Source organism: Embiotoca jacksoni, unplaced genomic scaffold (genome assembly GCF_022577435.1).
Source record: "Embiotoca jacksoni isolate LCO1_2020_lvr unplaced genomic scaffold, fEmbJac1.0.p SCAF_6, whole genome shotgun sequence".
Lineage (NCBI taxonomy): Eukaryota > Metazoa > Chordata > Actinopteri > Embiotocidae > Embiotoca > Embiotoca jacksoni.
This window is the reverse complement of record NW_027185414.1, coordinates 10,117,975-10,139,874: the sequence shown is the minus strand read 5'-3', so window position 1 is coordinate 10,139,874 and position 21,900 is coordinate 10,117,975. Positions and strand designations below refer to the sequence as shown.

General features: G+C 39.8%; 1 protein-coding gene across 2 annotated transcripts; it reads left to right on the top strand.

Annotated features, from left to right (window-relative positions):
• Window positions 1–1,028: 1,028 nt before the first annotated feature.
• spata17 (spermatogenesis associated 17) lies at window positions 1,029–21,502 on the top strand. 2 transcript variants are annotated; one of them, XM_069174048.1, is made up of 8 exons: window positions 1,029–1,101; window positions 1,652–1,741; window positions 3,007–3,088; window positions 4,489–4,539; window positions 6,944–7,047; window positions 13,276–13,399; window positions 17,343–17,404; window positions 20,805–21,502. In XM_069174048.1, exons 1-8 carry the CDS (start codon window positions 1,034–1,036, stop codon window positions 20,860–20,862), a joined length of 639 nt encoding a protein of 212 aa, XP_069030149.1. In that variant the 5' UTR covers window positions 1,029–1,033; the 3' UTR covers window positions 20,863–21,502. The 2 variants fall into 2 exon arrangements, with proteins under 2 accessions (XP_069030149.1, XP_069030148.1); XM_069174047.1 differs by having other exon boundaries at window positions 17,343–17,582.
• Window positions 21,503–21,900: the final 398 nt, after the last annotated feature.

The window sequence follows — 21,900 nt, the reverse complement described above, 5'->3', positions numbered from 1 at the left end:
ATTTGTTTTTTGGGATAAGATAAAACAAACAAACAAACAAACAAACAAAAGGGCTGACTTTCTCATTTGGCCCTCCATCCTGACTACTTAAGCTATGAGGTGCATTTAACTTCACAAATAATGTCGATAAATGTTATCAACCATAATGGACACAGATCTGGACAGATTACTGAATGGGTCTACTGGCCACAGGCCTAAGGGCCCAAGGTGCCAGGCCCTGGTCTGATGCCAGAAATATGAACTATATCCAAGACAGTGACACAACAAAATGAGTTGCAAAAGAGGTGCAAATAAAGAGACAAAAAATGAAACAGACAAAATGGCAACAAAGAGATGCAAAACATATGACCCCCCCCCCCCCAAAAAAAAAAACAACAACCCAGAAATAAATGCAAACGACCACAATGAGATAAAAAAAAAATGACCGATGAGACACAAAACAATAGTGAAGAGAAGCAAAATTACCAAAATGTAACATAAAATTACCAAAGAAAGACAAAAAATTAACAAAATGTGACAACACAACCACAAAGAGGTATAAAAGGACAACAAAGAGAGACATAATGACTACAAACAGATGCAAAATGATCAACATGAGACACAGAATGACCAAAATGTGACACAAAAGACCATAAAAAGACAAAAATAGGAAAGAAAAGAAAGAGATGCAATATTAACATAAACAGATGCAAAATAATGCCAAACATCTGCAAGATGCAGAGTAGGAAACACAAAATGTCTGCATTTCACGTCAGTATGGCTTTCAATTTCTGGCTCCTTTGTTGGCCTTTTACACTTCTGAGTCCAGGGACCTATTCTTTCATAATCCGTCCTTATATGAATACTATATTTGTATACTTTATACACTGTAGGGTAAGTGGTATCATAAGTCAAACTCTTTTAGGTGTTTCAGTGAAGTACTCAATATCAGGACAAAAAGTTATTTTTTTCCTAAAAGCTCTGAACGCATCTCCAGTTACCTGGGAGACGTTTGTGTTGTCAGGACAACAAGTAAACTCATGCCCGAGTAGACATGGCGCAGCTGCTGAAAATACAAAGTGAAGTTGAAGAGTTTAAAAAGGAATACTTCTACAGAAACAGGTGTGTTTATATATATATATATATATACACGTATATATACATGAATGTTCATACACATACGAGTACGTTTTATTCATGTAAGCAGGATCGTTTTGGCAGTTGTCGAGCGTCTTGGCAGTCACCAATTATTTTACGTTACCTGAAATGTTAATTAACGCCAACATCATATTTCCGTTCGGCAAACTGGTTAATTATCGTGTCAGGCTTGTGGTAAAAGCATCTTGTGTTTGTTTTGTTTTGTGTGTGACGGTATTCTTGGCGTCACCAGCAAACAGCGTTTGTATGCCACAAACAACGGTTGCGTTAGATTTGAGTTGTGTTTACCAAAAGACGGTGCTTCAGCTTTTAGCCTTAAAAAATAATAAGAAGAATGTACGTTTTATGAATCGGCACGACAAGCCAGCCCCTCCAAAGCATATAGCAGCACATGCAAACACATCGACGTGTGGCTGTGATACTATCTGCGGAGCGTATTCATGAACGTTGGTACGCTACAGCAAGATGAGCTAATGGAGCTGCAGATGACTGTCATTGTTTTTATGTCCTGCAGCCAAGCTGAGGAGACCAGACAGAAGGAGAACCATGCTGCCACCCAGATTCAGAGCTGGTTCAGAGCCTGCAAGGTGCGGGCTTACCTCAGGTATTAGATAGATAGATAGTTAGTTTATTAATCCCCAAGGGGAAGTTTTTTTTATATTGTGTTTATGCGTGATGAGTGTGTTGATCCATTTTGAGCCTGTAAACCATAAAAAAAAGAGACTTTTTTTTTTAGTGCTCCTTCATATGCCATAGACCAACAAAAAAAAAAAACAACCTACAACACAGGCCTAAATATGTTATGTACCATTTCGAGGTTTGGTTGTCCTTGTACAACATTCAGACAGGCCTTTAAGAGTTAATTTCAAGGGAAACCCTGATATTAGCTCACTGCCATAATTATCCCACTTCTAGAGCTTTGCAAATGGCCTCGAGGAATAAATGTCGCTTGCACTCTGTGCTCCTTCCACAGAGAAATGAATGTCTCTATCCCTGTGCTTGTTCCTATACTGTGACCCCAGCACCATTCTGCAGGGTCAGCAGACAAACTTCCAGACAGTAGGTTAATTCAGATTACTTTAGTTAATTGATCAATGCGTTAAGTGGATAATTAGCAACAATTTTAGCTGCCTAAGTGCAACTCCGGGGTTGTGCTATCCCCACTATAAGCATTGATTTTCTGGGCATATAAATGGCCTTTTGGAAATTGATGGCCTCATTGGAGGCAGAGAATCGCAGTGGACTTGCATTTAGAGTATGTTTGAAGATGAATACAAATGTGTGCGGCTGACTAAAGGGGGTGAAAGGCTCATCGGACATGATGGAAAAGCTTGGAAGAGCAGAAATGTTCTGTGTGTGTGTGTGTGTGTGTGTGTGTGTGTGTGTGTGTGTGTGTGTGTGTGTGTCTTTGTGAGAGCTTGTATTTGTAAGCATAATGTTTCCCTGACCTTCTTTTAATTTAAATCATTTTACAGCCTAACATTTGTATGCAGTAAGTCACTCTTCTCTTTTTTTGTTTTCTCCCAAAAAGAGATCACAGTTTATTCCGACTGGTGATTTTATGGGATTTTGTGGTTTAATTAATTACATTGCATGCAGGAATACAGTTCTCAAAACATCTTTGCTCTTAGCTTGGTATTTTGTTTCATCTACAGTTCCCTCATAGTTACAGAAACCTTTTAGGTTTTAGCCTTTATGTACTGAACTGGATGATTTCTGAGGATAAACAACCCAGCTAATGATCAAAGAGAGAAATCCACCATTTAATTTCCCTCTGTGTTTATCTGAATAACTTTTTTCAGGGATTCCTTCATTTCAACTTCGAAAAAATACCCATCCAATCCTCTCCCCAATACGATTTTATTACAGCCATCTGCACAAGAAGGCAATCATTATACAGAAGATATGGCGGGGCTTCACAGCAAGGGCACGTGTCAGACAAATGGTGAAGGTAAGCCAGTGCCTGGAACGGCTATAGATATATTGATTATGTTATGATAGCATGCATTAGAATTCAATTGCTATATTCCTAAGTCCCTGCGTCTGACCTTAAGAAATTTAATTCAGTCATTACACATTGGGAAATTAGCACTTAGGAAAAATGATGCAATATGATAAGGAATTCCATCTATATTGCAATTCCTGGGATGCATATAGAAAAAAAGGAAAGAGTTGTGTGGGTGTGTTATGTGTGTGCTTTGGTAAAACAAGGCCCCATTTTCAGCATATTGCCTCCAACTGCTTCTTAATTGAACAGATTGTTGATACCGGATCCAATACCCAGCGCTCTCACGTATAATTTTCCCCTGGATTGAGTTTTGTAAACGTATCACAACAAGCTATTTATCATGCCTGTAAATTGACTGTTTGCTAAAGCATAACTGCCAGCCGTCGTTTGGGAGGCGTTCAAGAAATGGAAGGGGGGGGCTGGGGGTTGGGGGGTTGAAATAAACAATGAAGGATGTGTCACACCACACATATGGGCTAAAAAAGAGGCTGTTTGGTCTCATTTGAAAACAGACGAGCACTAATTTGAATCACTCAAAATTGCCACGGTGTAGTATTTTGAATTATCCCTGAGAGATTCCATTCTTCACTTCCTCTATCTCTCTCTGTCTGTCTTTTTCTCTCCCGCGGACCTTATCATGTGTAATGTGACGTGCACAAAGCCTCTTCCCAAAACATCAAGCTGAATTTACAACCTCCTTTCAAGTCTTTGTCTTCCTTCCCCTTCCTCTCTTCCCTCTCTTCCCTGTCGTTATTAAAAAAGACGTGTTGAGATATGAATCCCTTTTATGGCCGACACTCCAGTTTGCTCCTGAAATGTGCCCCCAGTGGTCGGCTGGCACGTTTGGTGTTGCGACGGCTCGTTGAGCGTGTTGCTGAATATTCTCTGGCCTTTTGTTAGTCTCTTCTGTGGCAGTGCTGTCATTGATTATGAAATCCAGAGGAGAGCGTTTGGCCGTCATACATCTCCATTAGCGCGCTGCTTGACTACCATAGATTTTCTTGGCCCTTGTCTGCGTTGGTGTATTAAGAGAGTACCGTCCTCCCCTTGATACAAAGTCCCACTAACCGCTCTCTCTCTCTCTCTCTCTCTCTCGCTGTCTCTCTCTTCCTCTTTCTCTCTCCATCCCTCTGACTTTTTCTCATTCCTCCTGTCTCTCTTGCTTCCCCTCTCTCCTCTTTCTGCCCCGCTCCCTCCCCCGCTCCCCTCTACAGTGGCCCTCTCTGCGCTGCCTCTGTGCAATGTATTATGTATAAAGAGCTCTTTATCTTTGACGCCTGCTGTGGACAGATCAGAGGGCCGGGAGACAAGATGTAACGCCATCTTTTCCTTTGTGTTCACAGGAGGCATATTTTATCATGAAGATGAATTTCTACAATGAGATGGCGGTCAGGGTAAATATCACCACGGTGTCTTGTTTTAGCAAATGGAGTGTCGTGGTTGGGGGACACGCTGTTGCTCTGTGTACTGTGAATAGGAGGCCCCGTGAATAGCAGCCCAAAAGCACTTCATCATACTACTTCATTGCAAACACTGTCCATCATAGAAAATTCTTTCATCTTATATGCAGCCCTTTTTTTTCTTACTTTTGATAATGTGGCACCATTTTGACATTTCTGTACAGTTTCATTTTATACATAATTTATTATCAGAATTAAGTAAACAAAAATTAAGAAACACTTTCCACTTCAAATATGTATCATTAAACCTGCTTTTATTTATACATAGTGCCTGGTAAAAGGCCCTTACCATCAGAAGGCTATACTTTATATCAATGTCTTGTATCTCATTTTTAGCAGTATTTATTTTATTTTTATTTCTTCTCAGTGCTCATGCCCATCAAATGTTCTCTTTATCCCCTTAGCAGCTACTACTGTTAAACTCATAAATTATAACACTGTGGCTGTGACTGATGCTTTGGCACTTTTACACAAGAATATTTCACAGAAACCTTATGTTTTTACAATTCCATATAGCCCTCTCTTCAGGCTAACAGCCTCATTCTGCCTAAACCATTAAAGGGTTTTATAGACCAACAAAAAAATCCACTGGTGTTTATTGAAGCGGGTGTGTCGCTGTCCAGCCAGACAGAGATGGTTATAAGATTTTCATATTGGTGGAAAAGCCTGGAAATTGAGCGGTTCAAGTTTTATACTTAATAGAAACCCAAACAAATAAAGCCGACCACCCTGCCATTTCAATAAATGTCACATTATAGGAGAGACATGGGTATAGGGGAAGTGTTTGACCCAGCTGTTTAGGTCACAGGATGAAAGGTTAGAGGTGATGTCACCACGTAGAGCAAAGCAGAAGCTTCTGAAGTTAAAGAAATGAGGCCTTTATGGCCCATTTAAAATAACCACAGTTTCCTATGGGAAACAATAGGCATTTTAATGGGAAATTATGTGAAAAGGGCTGCTGGCTCAGTGGTTAATAACCCCACAAGGTCCAGAGGAGGCTTTTCTGTGCAGAGTGTTTTCTCTGTGTTTGTCTGGGATTTTTGCAGGTGCTCCAATTTTTCTCCCACTAACCTTGACCAAGGCTTTGGCCCCAGAAGTGGAGTTGGTCCCAGGGCGCTGCACTGTGCACTGCCCACAGCTCCCAACGAGATAACATAGCTCCCAAAGAGACATCATGAGGCAAATGCAGACATAGAAATTCTCCAAACAGATCGATTACATGTTACCAAAACTTCAGAAATTTAAAAATGATAAATGATTAATTGATATTATGAAAATATATCTAGCACCTGGACCTGGCCTTTTTATGATGCCACCTGTTGAAAGTTTTATCACAAAGTACAGAACTGCAATCTCTGTCTCCATCTCATGTCTTCTGACACATGCGCCTCCTGGATATAATAAAGCAATAATGTTTCTTCACCGTCCACAAATGGATGAGTGAAGGACATCTGTACTCTTTTACCAACGTATTCAGTGTGTAAATAGACAGAAAGAGAGACACAAAGGGAGAAGCAATCATCTCAGAATCCCCTTGTGATATTTCCTTTGAATCAATTTTGACTCTATTCTTTTTTTCTCTCCCCTCCTGTTGTCTTTATCACGATGTGGTAGCTAACAGAGGATAATGTATTAAGGTCGTAATAGAAACCAGTGTTTACATGCCGCACCTCGGATTTGTATTAGATTCAACAGCATCGATTTCACTAGTCAACAAAGGTCAGCAAGAACTCGAGAGGCGGCAATTACTTTATTTAAAATTATCTATTGACTGGCAGATCAATGCTAATTCTCATTTTGCTCTTTGTTGGTTTTCCCCATCCTCCACTCCTCCTCTTTTCTCCTCTTCTTCTTCTCCTCATAGTGTGATTATTCTTTTACCTGCCATTGTTTTAATCTCCTAATTAGTCTGAAGGACATCCGCCCCCTTGCTTTAAAATGGTCCACTGGTGTGGGTGTGTGTGGGTGTGTGTGCTTGGTAATCTGGAGCCTCCTCAATCATTGTGGCCTGATACAGTTAAATATATGAAGCTGTGACAGTTGTCTGTCCCACCTTGGAGTGTCCCTCTGTCACCATAGGGTAAAAAAATGCATACAGGGTTATACTTGGTTTAAAAGTGTCCTGCCTTTATGTTAATACCATCACAAACAAAACATTTAAAAAAACAGTATCACTCCCAGGACTGAATTAGTTACTGCTTTTCCTGCAGTGACCTTACTGTCTTCGCAGAGGACACATCAAGTTAGTGTTAGGTATTAAAATAATTGCTATTTTAAACCCCTTCCATTTTGTCAACAATCAAGCACAATATTGATAACCTAACCTCTAATCCCTCAGATCCAACGACAATGGAGAGGATTCTTTGTGAAGAAGTATATTCATAACTTCTACGCACGCAAAAGATATATGGAAGGACTAGCTGTGAAAAATGAGCTTGTAAGGTAAGAAAAAAATGGTGTTGTATATGAGGCTTAAGAGAGCAGACAATTTGCCTTTATTGCCTTTTTTTTTTGAGCGGCCAGTTTATACTATTTATAATTTCCTGTGTAACTCACTTCAAACTCTATTGTTTTTAGGATATTTTTCATCTTAAAATACAGTTTTCAGTATTCTTCAGGATATATTAGAACTGACATACGGCATAGTGTGACAGCTTTCTCAGTGAGAGGAATTTGTCACCCTATATATTTTGTTAGGACATATATTTGCCCGGGGGATTACTAAAAGACCGAGAAGGGAGTCTTCATATACGTGTTGACCAGAAATAATTTTGATTAGTGTAAGGGCAGTTGGTTGAAAGCTGTACTTGTGTTCCCACAACTTTAAAATGACGGTGGGACTGGGGTAGGAGGAAAGGAAAAGTGAGGGAATGAAAGAGACTGAGAGACAAAGAGATAGAGGAGAAAGAAGAGGGAGAGAGAGCAGTCCTTTAAAGTGCTCGAGGCTAAGAGAGAGAGAGAAGTGAACGATGTGAAGAAATTAAAAATTAGCCTCTGATTTGAACCGCAGCTCGTGCATTAATAAAACATTCTGCGCTCCAGGGCTTACTGCTAGAGATATGCCATCTTTTATTTTTGACAAAAAAAACCATCATGTTTAGCTAATAGTCACATTTTTAATGTTGCTAATATATTTTAACCGAAAATATCTTTAGGCTTCTGCTAAAATTAAATGTAAATTTGTTAAAGTGCTCCTTGGATCACTGACTTCCCCCGTCACTTCCCCGCCAGCGTTCCACCTTTCCTCCACACTCCTTGCCCCTTTTAGAGGTAGGAGGTACTACACTGTTAAAGTCCATCAAAGAAGCTTCTTTCTTTTATAGTACACAAAAACAGATACACACAAACACACACAATTGCTTCAAGTATTCTGACACTTATGACCAGTGGCTGGCATCATTGTGCTTATAATATTTTTTTTTTTTATCAAATTTGACTATAAAGTACTTCAGAATTTAGAAAATCTATAGTAAAAAGTATGTATAATTAGACCAAAGTTTACACATCTTATGATATCTTGTAATATGAAAACCAGTATGCCGGTATTTTGTAGTTTATGTTTTTTTTTTTTGTCATTCTGATGGAAAATTAAACACCAAAATAAAATTTGAAATGATGAGAGAAATTTGGAAATAAAGAACCATAAAATAAATTGAAGGCACAAGATGTGATTTATTTTGCAGGTTTAGTCTTGCTGTTTTGTTGTCAACCATATGACATTCCTACTCTCTTTATACACACACAAATACACAAACACATACACTGCCCCTCCTCCACAGTGGTTTAGGGTGTTGAGGTCACTTTCTCGCCAGTTAATCACATGTTTATTTAGTGCTGCTGGGGTCACGATCAATTAACGCCGTGCCGGCATTTATTTAAAATATCCTTTCCGTGTTGCTGCTGAGCCCTCGGATCGCACACTGCCTGATCAGTCACCCCGCAAAGGTCTGCTTTTTAATCCACCAGAACGCTCCCTCCCTCTCCAAGTCTGTCTGTCTGTCCGAACCGCTGCATAAATTATTCAAAGTTGGACTAATGGTCCCCGTTTAGTGAAGGCTGATCAGCTGTGCATGGTAATGATACAGGAGGAATACATACACTGCCAAACCTCTCTCTGTCCTTTCTCACGCCGAGTCTCTATTTCAATCTCTTTTTCTCATGACAGATCTTCCCAGCTTAAAAGCATCTGTGTCATTTCATTAGGTACAGCAGCCAACTAATCCATGCCACCTACACCATCCTCTTCTATCCGCTGCCCTCTCTCTGCCTCCCTCCCTTAATCTCTGCCTCCTCCCGCTCTCTTTCTCCTTCTCTTTCTCAATCTATTTTGCGCTATATCTTTCTCTCCCTCTCTCTCTGCCACAGGTTCACTGTGCTTCAGTGTCCATCCTCATTCATCCTTCCTCTCCTTCTGCATAGCCTAATGAAGTCAGGACCCCAGTGCAGTCCCCACTCTGCCATAGTTTTCCATGATACCCCAACAATTTATCACTTTGTCAGGGAGACACTTAAAGTTCCTGGGCTTTAATAAGGGCATGCAGTGGGACGATGGGGGCAATTAGGAAAGCGGGGCAAGCCCGCTTTGCATATTTACTAAATGTGCTGGTGTCATCGCTGCCGCCACTAACACGGCCTGTTGACTGCATGAATTATTCCTCTATCTGCAATAAACAGCTGGGTAATTATTATTGCCATAATCAGATAAATAATTCTCCCTGTGATGTTGCAACAACGAGGCAAAGTCTTTTAACTTATCCTAAAGAGTACAAAAAAGGAGACTCAGGGAGAATTTATGGACTGTCACTAGGCTGAGCAGCACCAGTGTGTTTTTTTCTTTTCTTTTCTTCTGGTGCTATACTGTCTCTCCTCCTCTCTCCACTTTTTTCCCTGTCTCTCTTTGCTCCAGCCGTCTTCATTCCTCCCTCTCTTGTGTCCCTCTCAAGGACATTCATGAAAGGAGAGCTGCTACAGTGGAGCGAGTGCGGGCCTGCCCTGCGATCACTCTCCGCTTCTATGCGTCAGTCTTTCTTTTCCTGCTCTTTCCTTCTGATCCAGTTTGGGTGCAGACAAGTTCACTCCGTCAGTCTGATTGGATTTGGATGTTCAGAGTGCGTGTGTGTGTCTGTTGTAGTATAATTTGGGTGCACTGCTCTCCCTGTCTCTTTAGAAAATTACTTTTTAGAGTGAAAAGTATGTAAGATGTATGAAATTGTCAGTTTTTCTTATTTTATTTTTTTTACCATAGGTATATTGATTGGCAGTATTCTCTACACTGGATTCCTCAGTTGCTTCCATACCTTTTCGTGGTGTTTACTACTTTAGTGAATTAATCAATCAGTCAGTCACTTAAATGAAAAGGAAGTGTTATGAGGGTGTTGAAGGCTCAATACATTGAGCTAGTCAGTGTCTAAATTGACTGGCTGACTAACCCCTCGTTGCCAGCTATTGAATCATTCAATTGGAGCAATTAAACAGCCAATCAGGTCAAGCCTCCATTAAATATTTAGAACCTGGCCAATTAGCTGCTCCGGTGCTGGCCTGGACGACCGCAGGTGTGGCCTGCTGTCCCACAATGCCTCACTCTCTGATATCCCATCAGTCCTTGGTGCCCTGTTGTGAACCAGGGAGTGAATTATTGAGGAAGAAGTAAGAAATGTAGCTGTACTATATTATCCATTTAAATAAGTTAAAAGTCCAGGGTGAAAATGTCAGTAAGGGTTTCAATCATTTGAAAGTAGTCCAAGTATACTTGATTAGCTTTGTCCAACAGTTCAGCAGCCATCAAAAGTAGTCTGCTGTCAGAGGGCCTGAACCATATCATATGGCATGCTAAGCACATTGTAAGTGTCCAGTAATTATAGTGTGCATGCTATAATAAAATAATACTTTAATGTGTAAACATTAGTGAACCATAATCTACTGGATACATCCATTTACAATTTTATATTGAAACTTTAAGTAACATATCAATGCCTAATGTAATCTACGGAGATGCTGTTGCAAACAGTTGTAGTAGTAGAGTAGAATAATAATGTAATTTTACAACAGAATTACATCAAATTACTGTTGCGGTTACTGTTGTAATGATATAGAATTTCTATATTCAAAAAAACTTTAAAGCTCAATCTGTCTGATATTTACATATACTGAACTGAACTGATTTATAACACATCTGATGGCTACACAAAATAAAACCTCTAATGCCACAGGATCCTCTTCACTACAACATTGCTATTGAAATCACAACCACTAAATGTGTACCCACCATTTAAAGCATCATGTATGCTGTTAGTACGGGCAGTAATGCCCTATTATATTAACATATTTTGTTTCAGATTTGTTTTCTGTGTGTGGAAAAAATACCATTGGTACAATGAGTTCAATGAGTGCGCTTGGTAGCAAAAATGTGCATTTTTAAAGTTATGTTTTCAATAACTGTAAACATAGACATTCTGCTTCCCCATCTTTTCACCCATTAAAGATATGATAATGAATTTATCTGGATTTTACCCAATAAAGGCAATCAATAAAATGTCTGTATTCTGGGTGTGTAAAATTGTGAATGAAAAAGTAATCGCCTTAAATGTGGCTCACTGTTTGTACTCTAAACAGATATTCCACATTTGTGTTGTTGCATTTTTGTCATGGTTGATCAACTCAGAAGATTCCTTCTAAGGCATCATTTTTTATTAATATAACAAACATAACTGAGAGAAGTTACAAGTTGGAATTAAAGCAAATGTTTCTTTCTTTTCACTTTCACTCAGTCAAACACACACAGATGCAGACACGCGCACACGCACAGAGGGCATGTGCCGCTTGCCGAACAGGGCTAATGAGGGTTGTATGTTGTGGCGGCTGGTTGGGTCGACACAGATCGAGGTGCCTTCAGCCGTTACAAATCTGTTTGGCTTTTGTCCACTACACAGCAATTAATAACACTGGGGCTGGGGGCTGGGAAGCAAAGGTCACCCATTCAGCCTGACCTACACACATACACACACATACACACACACACACATACGCACATACACACATATGGACACGTATGCAAGCAAAGTGTATGAACATGTAGTATGAACACTGATACACGCATACATATTTCTGATACACATACACACACCAATACAGTCTCACTTACACTCTCTCTCAGCTCAAACACATACAGACATATGAAAACGGGTCCTGACCCCCAAAAACATTGGCAGTCATTTTTGAAAGTGCTATTAATGCATGCGCTAACACAGATGCACAGATATGCACACCAGAACCAATTGGTTTGTGAACCAGACTGTCCCACAATAAACCTAAACTTTATACTATACATTAATAAGTAATATCCCTGTTAGCCAGGTGGACAAATAGAGGCCAAGCAACCTTATTATTTACACACACATCTACACACTATTAAATTACTGTGCTTAATATTACGTAAACACATTTAGACTTTCTCTTCTATTTACCACATGCACGCCTGCACAGTGCTCTGCATATTTCATTTATTTTGTAATTTAATCTGGTGCTGAGGAGGGAATGAAAATGCAAAGGCAATGGGAACGCATTGGGATTTCTTTTTAAATGTCAGTAGCCGCCGAATGTGTTAACCTCACATTACAGACACACTTTGAATATCTTGATTCGTCTGTGGAGGCTTGTAATTGAAAACAGAAGTTGGGTAGGGTAAGAAACAGTAGAGAAGAATTAAAGAAAAAAAGGAGGGATAAGGAAAGAAAAAAAAGACGCAGGATTGTTGATGAGCTATGGCTAAACTCTTATTGGTATTGCGCTTGTGGAATTAGATTGGTTTTCCTCGTAGCTTTGTGTGCGTGTTTTCACATTATCATGCCATGTGTGTTTTAGTAATTGTTTCCAATTCCCCTTTTAAGTTATCACCCCCTTGCAACAATAAGGCTGTGTGATTGCGGAATGAAATTGCTGTGTATGGGGTTTTAATGCATCCCATTTAGCCAGCTTCGCTTAACAGATGTCACAGACAGACCTGTCCTGGCTGCGGTGATGAAATATATCCATCATCCTCCCACTTAGAGCCTCTCATGCTCTCACTTTGCTATTTTCCTTCCTTTCAGACTCATTCTCTTGTTTTTCTCGAACAACTCCTCCGTCTCTCCCCGGCTGTCCCAGTGTGATTAGGCAGTTTTTTTATTCATCTGAAGGACACTTAAGGGAATTGTGAGCTTTACAACAGACGACTGTGTTAGAAATACACACAAATACATGCACAGATGTACTTGCAGGAGGTTGACATTGTGCTCAAGTCTTTTATATATGTATATATATATATATATATATATATATATATATATATATATATACATATATAAATAGTGTTAAAATATGAGGTCAGCTGAATCTCCAGATTATGTGTCACATAACACATCAATTTGGTCTGAAAAAGAGTATTATCAAAACAGTCTATTTAAAGCAAAGGATGTAGAATTATATTTAATAAAATGTATGGGTTGTATCCGGTCAATCATTACCATTCAGCAGACTTACTGTACCTTGGTGTGTGAGCATAAGTGTATTGTTATTATACATGTATTAATATTAAACTTTGATCCCTGTCAGGTACACATCGTGTAAATTAATTAAGTGGAAGTGAGAATTTGAATTGCAGAAATGTTTGTGTATGTTTTGTGTGCCCTGTAGGAGAGAGCTGGACGAGCTCGAGGAACTAAAGAAGAGAGAGAGAGACTGTCTGGAGATGGTAAGAGAGCAGACAGCCAAAGTCTACCAAGCTCACCGGTTACATCACCTCCTCAGTACGAAGCAGGTTTGTCTACAGAAACACAAACACACTCCCTAATGCACATATATTAAATGAAATAACAGATGAGGCCAATATTTGACTGGAGATCAATTTAAAATTTTGATTCCTTGATAACCTGAGCTATATGAAAATGGTTAGGTCTGAAGTTCTCAAATTAATATACAGTAGATATTAGAGTGCTGTCACTAGAATCCCATGTTCCCTTCATAATTCCAAAGTGCAATAATGACATTAACAAAGGTTGCAAGCATGGATGATAAGCCACGTCAGACAATGTTGTTTTAACCAAACCCATCTGCACAGACTGCAAAATTATTATTATCAGGTGTCATTGTGTCAATCTGAAATGTACAGTATGCTCTAGAGAAAAGACGCATGCACATGCACGGGTAAATATGTAGGGACTCACACGAGCAATGAGATAAACATTACTGAGTGGGAGTTCCTCCAGAAACTGTCTACAGAGAGAAAAAAGTCCTCGTTCTTTCCTTTTGTCAACACAAGTGGGCTGTGTGGAGTTTAGTTGTGTGTGTGTGTGTGTGTGTGTGTGTGTGTGTGTGTGTGTGTGTGTGTGTGTGTGTGTGTGTGCGCGCACGCGCGCGCACATGAGTAAGTATGTGTCCTCATGGCTCTTCTGATGTGCTGAGTGGAGTATTTTAGTGCTTCCCCTGGCACAGGTGTGCGTATGTGTGCGTGTGGCATCTACGCATCCCAGTGACTCCCCACTGGGATCATAATGAAGACAAAGCACACTGGTCACTGTTGATTCAGCACCACCACTCCTCTCGCTCTCTCTATCCCTTTCTCTCTGTATCTGGTTCTTCCTCTCTCTCTCCTTCATGCCTGTGCGACCAGCATCGTCATCATCTGGCTTACTACCCACTTCCAGCAGGTATCCCATGTTCACTTCAGACACATAATCACATACACAACTTTTAAACATTTCATCATGGAGGTGTTGAAAACTACAGTACAGTGAAGATTGCATCAGGCATGGCCCTCAGAGTACTTTGTATTGTAGGGCTGTATCCCTATTAGTGCATCATTTTAGCTGTCTTTCTCGACTAAATACATAAAATATTTTATGAATATGCAAGAAGGAAAGTTTATGTGCTCTTCCTGTCCTCTGTCCATCTCTCTCTCTCTCTCTCTCTCTCTCTCTCTCTCTCTCTCTCTCTCTTTCTCTGCATATGGCAGGGGACTCTTTCCCTTCGTAGCTCTGACCTTGTCAGCAGTGAATAGATGGCTCTCCCACACAGTTCATCCTTCCTCACTTCTCGGACCCCAGCCCACACACACACACACACACACACACACACACACACACACACACACACACATACACAGCTTACCAAAAGGCCCCAAGTCCCTCTGACAGAGACAGAGATGCTATGTTCCTGGGGTCAACATCATTGCTCTTCCCGTAGCTAGGTTGGTACTTGTGTGTGTGTGTGTGTGTGTGTGTGTGTGTGTGTGTGTGTGTGTGTGTGTGTGTGTGCGTGCGTGCGTGCGTGCGTGCGTGCGTGCGTGGGTGTGCTTGTATGTCTTTTCGAGTGGTAAGATTTACGTTTGGGTATGTATTTGTGTGGTGTCTACGTTGCCATCCTCCTGTCTCTCCCTGTTTAAAATAGCTGTGTACACTCATCCCTAATGCAAAGTGTTCCTCATAGTTAGAGTGTCAGGCAGTTCTTGAGAACAACAAAAATAATTCATTAATTCTTTGTTGAGATGGGGACCCATCAGTAAAAACATTGCTGTTATCCAGTTGTGCCTACAAGAAATCAGGGTCAGTAGAGTTGAATTCATTTCTCTGTTGTCATTGTACAACACTTGACATTTAGATAAAAAGTACTCATGGTCTAATAATGAAACATTTACTAATTAACTAGTTTGTAATTTGTTATTTTAGAAAGAGTGAGGTTTCGGTTGATATAGTTGAAGCAATTTCCCACTTATGTCCTTTCTCTCTCCTCTCTCTGTTGTCCCACTCTTTTAGAGTGGCCTAAATAGCAAGCCTGTTATTAGCATATAGAGTAGATACAGAGTCCTCCAACTCAAAGCTTTGGTCTGGTAATTAACACACAGGCAAAAGGATCACTGTGATTTGAATAATTATTACTGAAGCTGTGGCAAATCTCTACCCCACTTAAGGACCAGTGAGGCAAAGTTTTTTATTTTATGTGTGTACATTTGTTTACATCCATCCATCCATCCATCCATCTATTCATCCATTTATTCATCCATCCATCAATCAATCAATCAATCAATCCATCCATCCATCCATCCATCCATCCATCCATCCATCCATCCATCCATCCATCCATCCATTCATGTCAATGAAAATAACACCTGTTGTCAGAGGGGATCCTGAATAGTGAGTTTTATTATCATTTCAAGGTCTGACTTAAAGTTGGCATATGCAGTTTTTTGGAAAAGGAAAAAAACCCACCAAACTTTTGCTGTTGACTGGGTCTCTTGTCTGCACCCGCAGACTTTCCCTGGTGTGCACTCCCGGCGTCCTGCTCTGCTGACCGAACTTGTAGTGGTTGCCCTCCGTGCACACTGGAAGAAAAGAAGTTGAATCAGAGGGGTCAATGTCTCTTAATTGTTGCCAGTTCATGAAATATTGTCTTTTTCTCAAAAATGGTTTGTCACTGAATCAGGCCTAATATCTGGGGATGGGCACTTGCAGCCAATAGGAATGTCCTCTCTCTGAAATTACCTGTGATTGGCCTAAACTCTCATAGGGTAGAGTCGAGAGGAGGTCCAGAAATCCAGAGTTCGCACCAAACAGCAACCAACAGTGACGTCAACCATTGGTTTGTGAACTGCTATTAAGTTCCGAGTTCGGATTTTGGCCGTTGCTATCATGCTAGTTTATAGTGGTTTGGAGCCAGAAATGACCATGTTTGGACAAGCTGGGGGGATGACTTGATCTGATTGGGAACCCGAGGAAACTTTGCCCCTCCCATCAAAAGCGAAAACCTGATTGCACCGAAGGCTTATCAATCAAAAAGACATGCCCCAAAAACACTGCTTTTGAGGCATAATTTCTAAATAATGACACAATTATTTTCAGGTGGACTGCCAGAAAACTAATAAGAAGGAGTGAATCCAAATGACACCAAAATGACTCATGGAAAAAAACTACATTGACTTTGTATTTCATGAAAGAAGTTGAATATGAGTCTATGGAGCCAGAGCCTTCTTGGAGTCAAACCCTAGCAGTCCTCTGTGGCTTTGCAGTTTAAGACACTTCCACATCAGCTTTATCTTACAGACCCAGAAGCTACCTCCACTTTTATATACAGTCTATGCTTCGCTCAGGCCACTTGAATTACAATTTGCTGAAAGGTTATTGTGGATTTTTTTATCCAGTGATGCCAAAAAGAGAAAGTACTGCCTACCCCAGCTTTAATGGGATAATATGAAGGACAATGATAGACTAAACTTTGGTGGGAAAACTGTGTAAAAATGTTAACACAACTGATGTTTTAAATTACCTCAGAATATCGCCGGTAATACTTTAAATGACTAACAGTTGTTAGTTTCATTTCAAGCTGTCCCAGGAGGTTCTACAATTTGATGGTCCCCCTGATAAACAAAATTACTTTTTAGTAATTTATGGACAGGCTTGTGCCTCAAAATCCATGAAACATACAGTAACTGCAATATCCTTGGTATGAATATGGCTGGGGACCTTTGTCATCATGTCATCCACTCAACACTGTTTTTCATTATATTTTCAGTTTCAGTACACTGTTATGTAAAAAAACAACAATAATGAGCATTGAGCAAGAGGTACGCCCACAAATGCCTGTCCAAAATACATGTATGCTTTTAATCTTGCAGATTGCTAGCAACAATTGTCTGTTTCACTTTATATATTGTTATATATATATAATACAGGGTTAACCTCTCCCTCTCTTGCCCTTTCTTTCCTTAGTGCCCAGGGGTCTTCAACTCTCCATTCAGGCCGGCCCCCCATGAGATGGAGCTACTGCTCAGGCAGGTCAAGTACCAGGTCCCCCCCAGGCTGGCCTCCAGGGGTAGAGCTTGTCTCATGGGCATCCCTGGCCCAACAGACCCCAGTTTCCCAGGGACTTTTGGATCCCCATGGATCAAAACCAGCAGAACCTGCTACTCTAAGCCCAAACTGCCTCCCATTGCCAGCAAAAAACAGCAGGTGATGATGGTCAAAACTAGGACTATGACAGGTATAAACAGTTGGAGACAGAGAAACACAGCACAACAGTATGCAAGAGCATATATACAAGAGATGCTGACTCTGAGGCAAACAGGGGATTAGAGCATGCGCAGGAGGTGAAACAGAGTATTAGTTTAACAAAGTGTCATACTAATTACGAGAGCCCCCCAACATCTCCTTCTTGCCCCATGGGGGATGGTTCTTGATGAAAGCAGAGATCCTTTAAAACTCTTTTTAAAGAAGAATGATATCATTAAAGCAGGGCAGACAGCTCTCTTGGGGGCCACTCCGCAGAGTCGTTTAATGCCTGTACCGTATTTCAGTGAGAGCTATGTGTGACTGTGTGGCAGAGTGTTACGATCAGATGTTTGTGTATGACAGTTTAAGTGCATATCAAAAGTAGGTCCCAAGCACAGCTCCAATTAATGTTCTACACCAGCATGATCTGTGCCATGACAGGCACATATGGATTTAATTGTACTATCCCTAAAATGAGGAATTGACATATTTTACTTGAATTTCTGTTTCAGAAAGTTTATCGTATTTTTCCTATATTTTTGGATCATTGGAACATAATATCTCATTTGAATTTGCTTAAGAGCCTTTTGTATCTTTAAAAACATGAAGCTGCATTAACCAACGTTTGATAGCATTTGAGGTTATAAAGCCCTAACGTACACCCAGCACAAAGCAGCGCCAAGCGTAACGCAAGTGTTTTAGCTACTTTCAGACCCAAACAGTTGTCATTTTCTCATCCAACACTCACATTGGTTAAATAACAAGCATCCATAAGCTTGATGTGATCAAGCGAAATGTGAGTTCATTGCTATCTGGGGGCAGCTGGAAGTGATTGTGTGATTAACCAAAAAAAACCTTGTCTTAAGTTAACTGTGTAGTATTTTGCTGTCAATTTAAGGCTGCATTATTAAGTTACTACTATACATAGACGTGTACACAACATGCATACACTCTGCTTGTTACACAAAATGGGCAGTGCACAAACATGCAAAAAATTTAGGAAAAAAAATAGAAGACTGTTTACATCAATTTGCACATGAGCAGGTCTGTTTCTGCTGCACAGAGCTGTTCTTTTCTACAACTTGGCAAATCCACTGTTGTAATAGCAATCTGCCAAGGTTCAAGTGCACCTGGCTTTTAAAGGAAATTACTCTGATTGGTTTATTTTTTATCTTGTGACAGAACCCCTTTCACCATGTGCCTAAATCTGAGCTCAGATTATCTGCCCTTAAACTAGCAAAAGTGAATTTGGACATACCTACATGCATTTGGGCCATGCACGTTAGACTGTGGTCTTAGATCATTCAAATATGGACATCCCATGAGTTCTCTTTAAAACTGGTTAATATTAGTGAATTCTGAATATTAGTCCATGTTAATATTGAAAGTATTTTTGAATGATGCCTTAAGCAGTGCAACAGCCGAAGTGCAGCTAACTGAGCGGTTGTTTTCGAATGAGAGTTTGTTTTAGCACATTATATCATGATCATTGGCGCATTAGTGAATTTATAGGTTGTGCATGTTTCTATGTTCGTATGTGTGCATGTGTGTGTTGATGATTTGATGAGGAGCCATTTCACTATTTGTGTTATTTACGCTCTGTAGCTCTTTATAGCAAAGTGCTTTCCCTATTATTAGTTTCTAGTAATGTAAAACATAAGTGAGCAGAAATGAGGCGTGGATGTGCCTTATTTTATTAGCTGTACTTGACACACATACATACACTTGACACACACACATCTCCAGCTGGCTGTAGTGGGGGTGAGTCTATTGATGGTGTCAGGAAAGTCTCTGTTTATACATGTCTGTCTTTCTCTGTCCTCCCTGTACGTCTCTCTTTTTGTGTGTGCTTGGGTGTGTCATTAGTGCAGGAAGTCCCCCTTTCTTTCTTTTGCACTCACCCCTACACCCCACACCCCCTCCATCCCTGGTGTGATAACTATCTGGTGGTGATGGATAAGGTTGAGGTGCTGGCTGTGGAAGTGGTCAGGCCAGGCCACTGATCCCGTGGCGATAGGAGCAAGGACAGGGTCCCTGTCCCTCCCTCTATCGCTCCCCCTCATGCTCCCTCCTTTTTTAACACCAAACAACAACTGAAGGTCACCTTAAACAAAGAAAAAACATTTAAGATAATCTGCAGTGCGCAAAGTTTACACATAATTCTCAGAAATGAGCATATGCACGTTCACAAGTTGTTCACAAGAATGCATTTTTTTGAGGATCTGCTGGGGGATCCTTTTTCACTTCACATATAGGTTTAAATATATGTTTAGTAGTTGTAACTGAAGAATATCTTTGCATGTAGGATTGTCTGCCTTTCAAAAATGGCAAAAAAAAAACAAAAAAAACAAAAAATGGCCTCAACTTACTTTCATTTATTTAAAAAACAATTAAAACAAATTATGAGTTATTTTCAGTGAGGTTACTTTTGAATTGACTTGTTAAGACCGTAACTATTCTATTGAATATGTTTCACATGTATTCAGTGTCCTTAGTTGTACTGTAAATAGTGATAGTGTGACAAGCGTCATGAAGTCTTAAGGGGTGTAAGGGCGAAGTGAGGTTAGACAGCGAGAGGCATAAAATCTTGTTACTAAAAATGACTTTTCTTGTCTTTGCAAATCTGATATATCAGTTGACATAAGAAACCAATCACTCAAGGGAAGGAGCAACAATGTCAAGAAGATGTACAAAGACTGAAATGACAGACAGCTGTTTCAAGTTTAACTGACTTGTTTGTGAGATTTGGTCCTAAAAAAATCTGTGTTAAGTTGGACTGCACTTAGATGAATTAGGTCAGAGCAAAAAGCAGCAATATAATTGAACTATTTGCGTTTTAAGCACTGGAAGAAAGAATTAAAGATAATTACAGTGTTCCTTCATGTTTGCATATATTCAATAAACAAATTACGAGAAAAGATTTAAAAAACAGTGAATTTAACCACTTAGAGATACTGCCTGTCTGATGTAATGTATGCCTTTATTCTATAGAACGTCAATGTCTTTAAAAACAGTTAACATACTGTTGTAGCGGGTTACATTTTACTTCATTTTCGCATAGTCTTGTGTTGAATGTCTTTATGTTTGAAGCATTATGTATTTTACTTAATGCTTCAACAATTTGTTTATTTCTTTTCATTTTATTCTGTAATAAATGTCCCTGTGTGTTGGTGGTTCTTGCAGGGTCTGCTCAGAGAGCCAGGAGAAGTGTGGGAGCAGCGCGTGCATTGCCCTGACTTGATGTTGTGTCTGCAGACTTCGTACACACACCTGGAGGAGGCTACAAATCAGCTACAGCAACAGTGAGACTCCCCACTGTGACACACAAAAAAACACACATAAAATTTGGCTAAAAATTTGGCTAAAAATTTGGCTTCTCATATACAATCACAGATACATAAACATAAATGTGTTTCTTTAAATATTTTTCCTCTCATATGATTTTTCTTTTTTTCATACACCCTAGCATGTGTCCTGACAAGACATACGAAACTGGACACATGTATATTGTTTGAAATCAAGACAGTCAAGAGCAAATTCAAGCAACATTAACTAAATGTACATATCCTTATTATGACTTCTTAAAACTCATAGGTGTACGCCAGGGGATTTCTTAAAGATGGATTCAAACTGGATTTGTTGTAAACAGTGTTCAAGTCTCTTCCTGCTTTAGTTCAAACCCTGTATGCGTTTTAATTAAGAAAAGTGCATGTGTGTGTGTGAGAGAGTATCTTTGCTAAAACACTTGACTGTAAACTCATTACCACTCAGGCTAATCTACTCAGCCGTATGCGTGTGAGTGTGAAGTACTGCTATTAACCCTGTATTTGATCTGTCTCACACAATAATTTCCCTGACTACATTATTAAAGACCACACAGTTTCTTGTCACTCTGTCTTTCTTCAGGCTTTTGTCCCACTGCAGTTAAATGACTAAATAGACAACATACAAAGATCTTTCATTTTTCCATTTTTCCTCTTCTTACTGTTACAGATACATGCCCATACAATTACGGTTTCATATGTTATATTGTTATTGCAACCTGTGTAACATTTTTTTTTTTTGCTGTTGTTGCTGTATGATAACCAGGGGAACAGGAAGTGTGCTCCACCATCTGAGCCACAGCAGCAATTCATTCACTTAACCAGCCTTCAGATAATAGATCAAACACTGACTTTGAGAGGAGGTAGGATGAAATCGACAAACACAACAATTATTATTGGTATTATTATTATTATTAATGATAATAATAATACCAATAATAATTGTTGTGTTGTGT

Coding starts and splice junctions, on each gene's coding strand:
- spata17 (XM_069174047.1), top strand. CDS start 1,034: ATGGCGCAGCTGCTGAAAATACAAAGTGAAGTTGAAGAGTTTAAAAAG. Junction 1,102..1,651: donor GAATACTTCTACAGAAACAG/GTGTGTTTATAT, acceptor TATGTCCTGCAG/CCAAGCTGAGGAGACCAGAC. Junction 1,742..3,006: donor AAGGTGCGGGCTTACCTCAG/GTATTAGATAGA, acceptor ATTTTATTACAG/CCATCTGCACAAGAAGGCAA.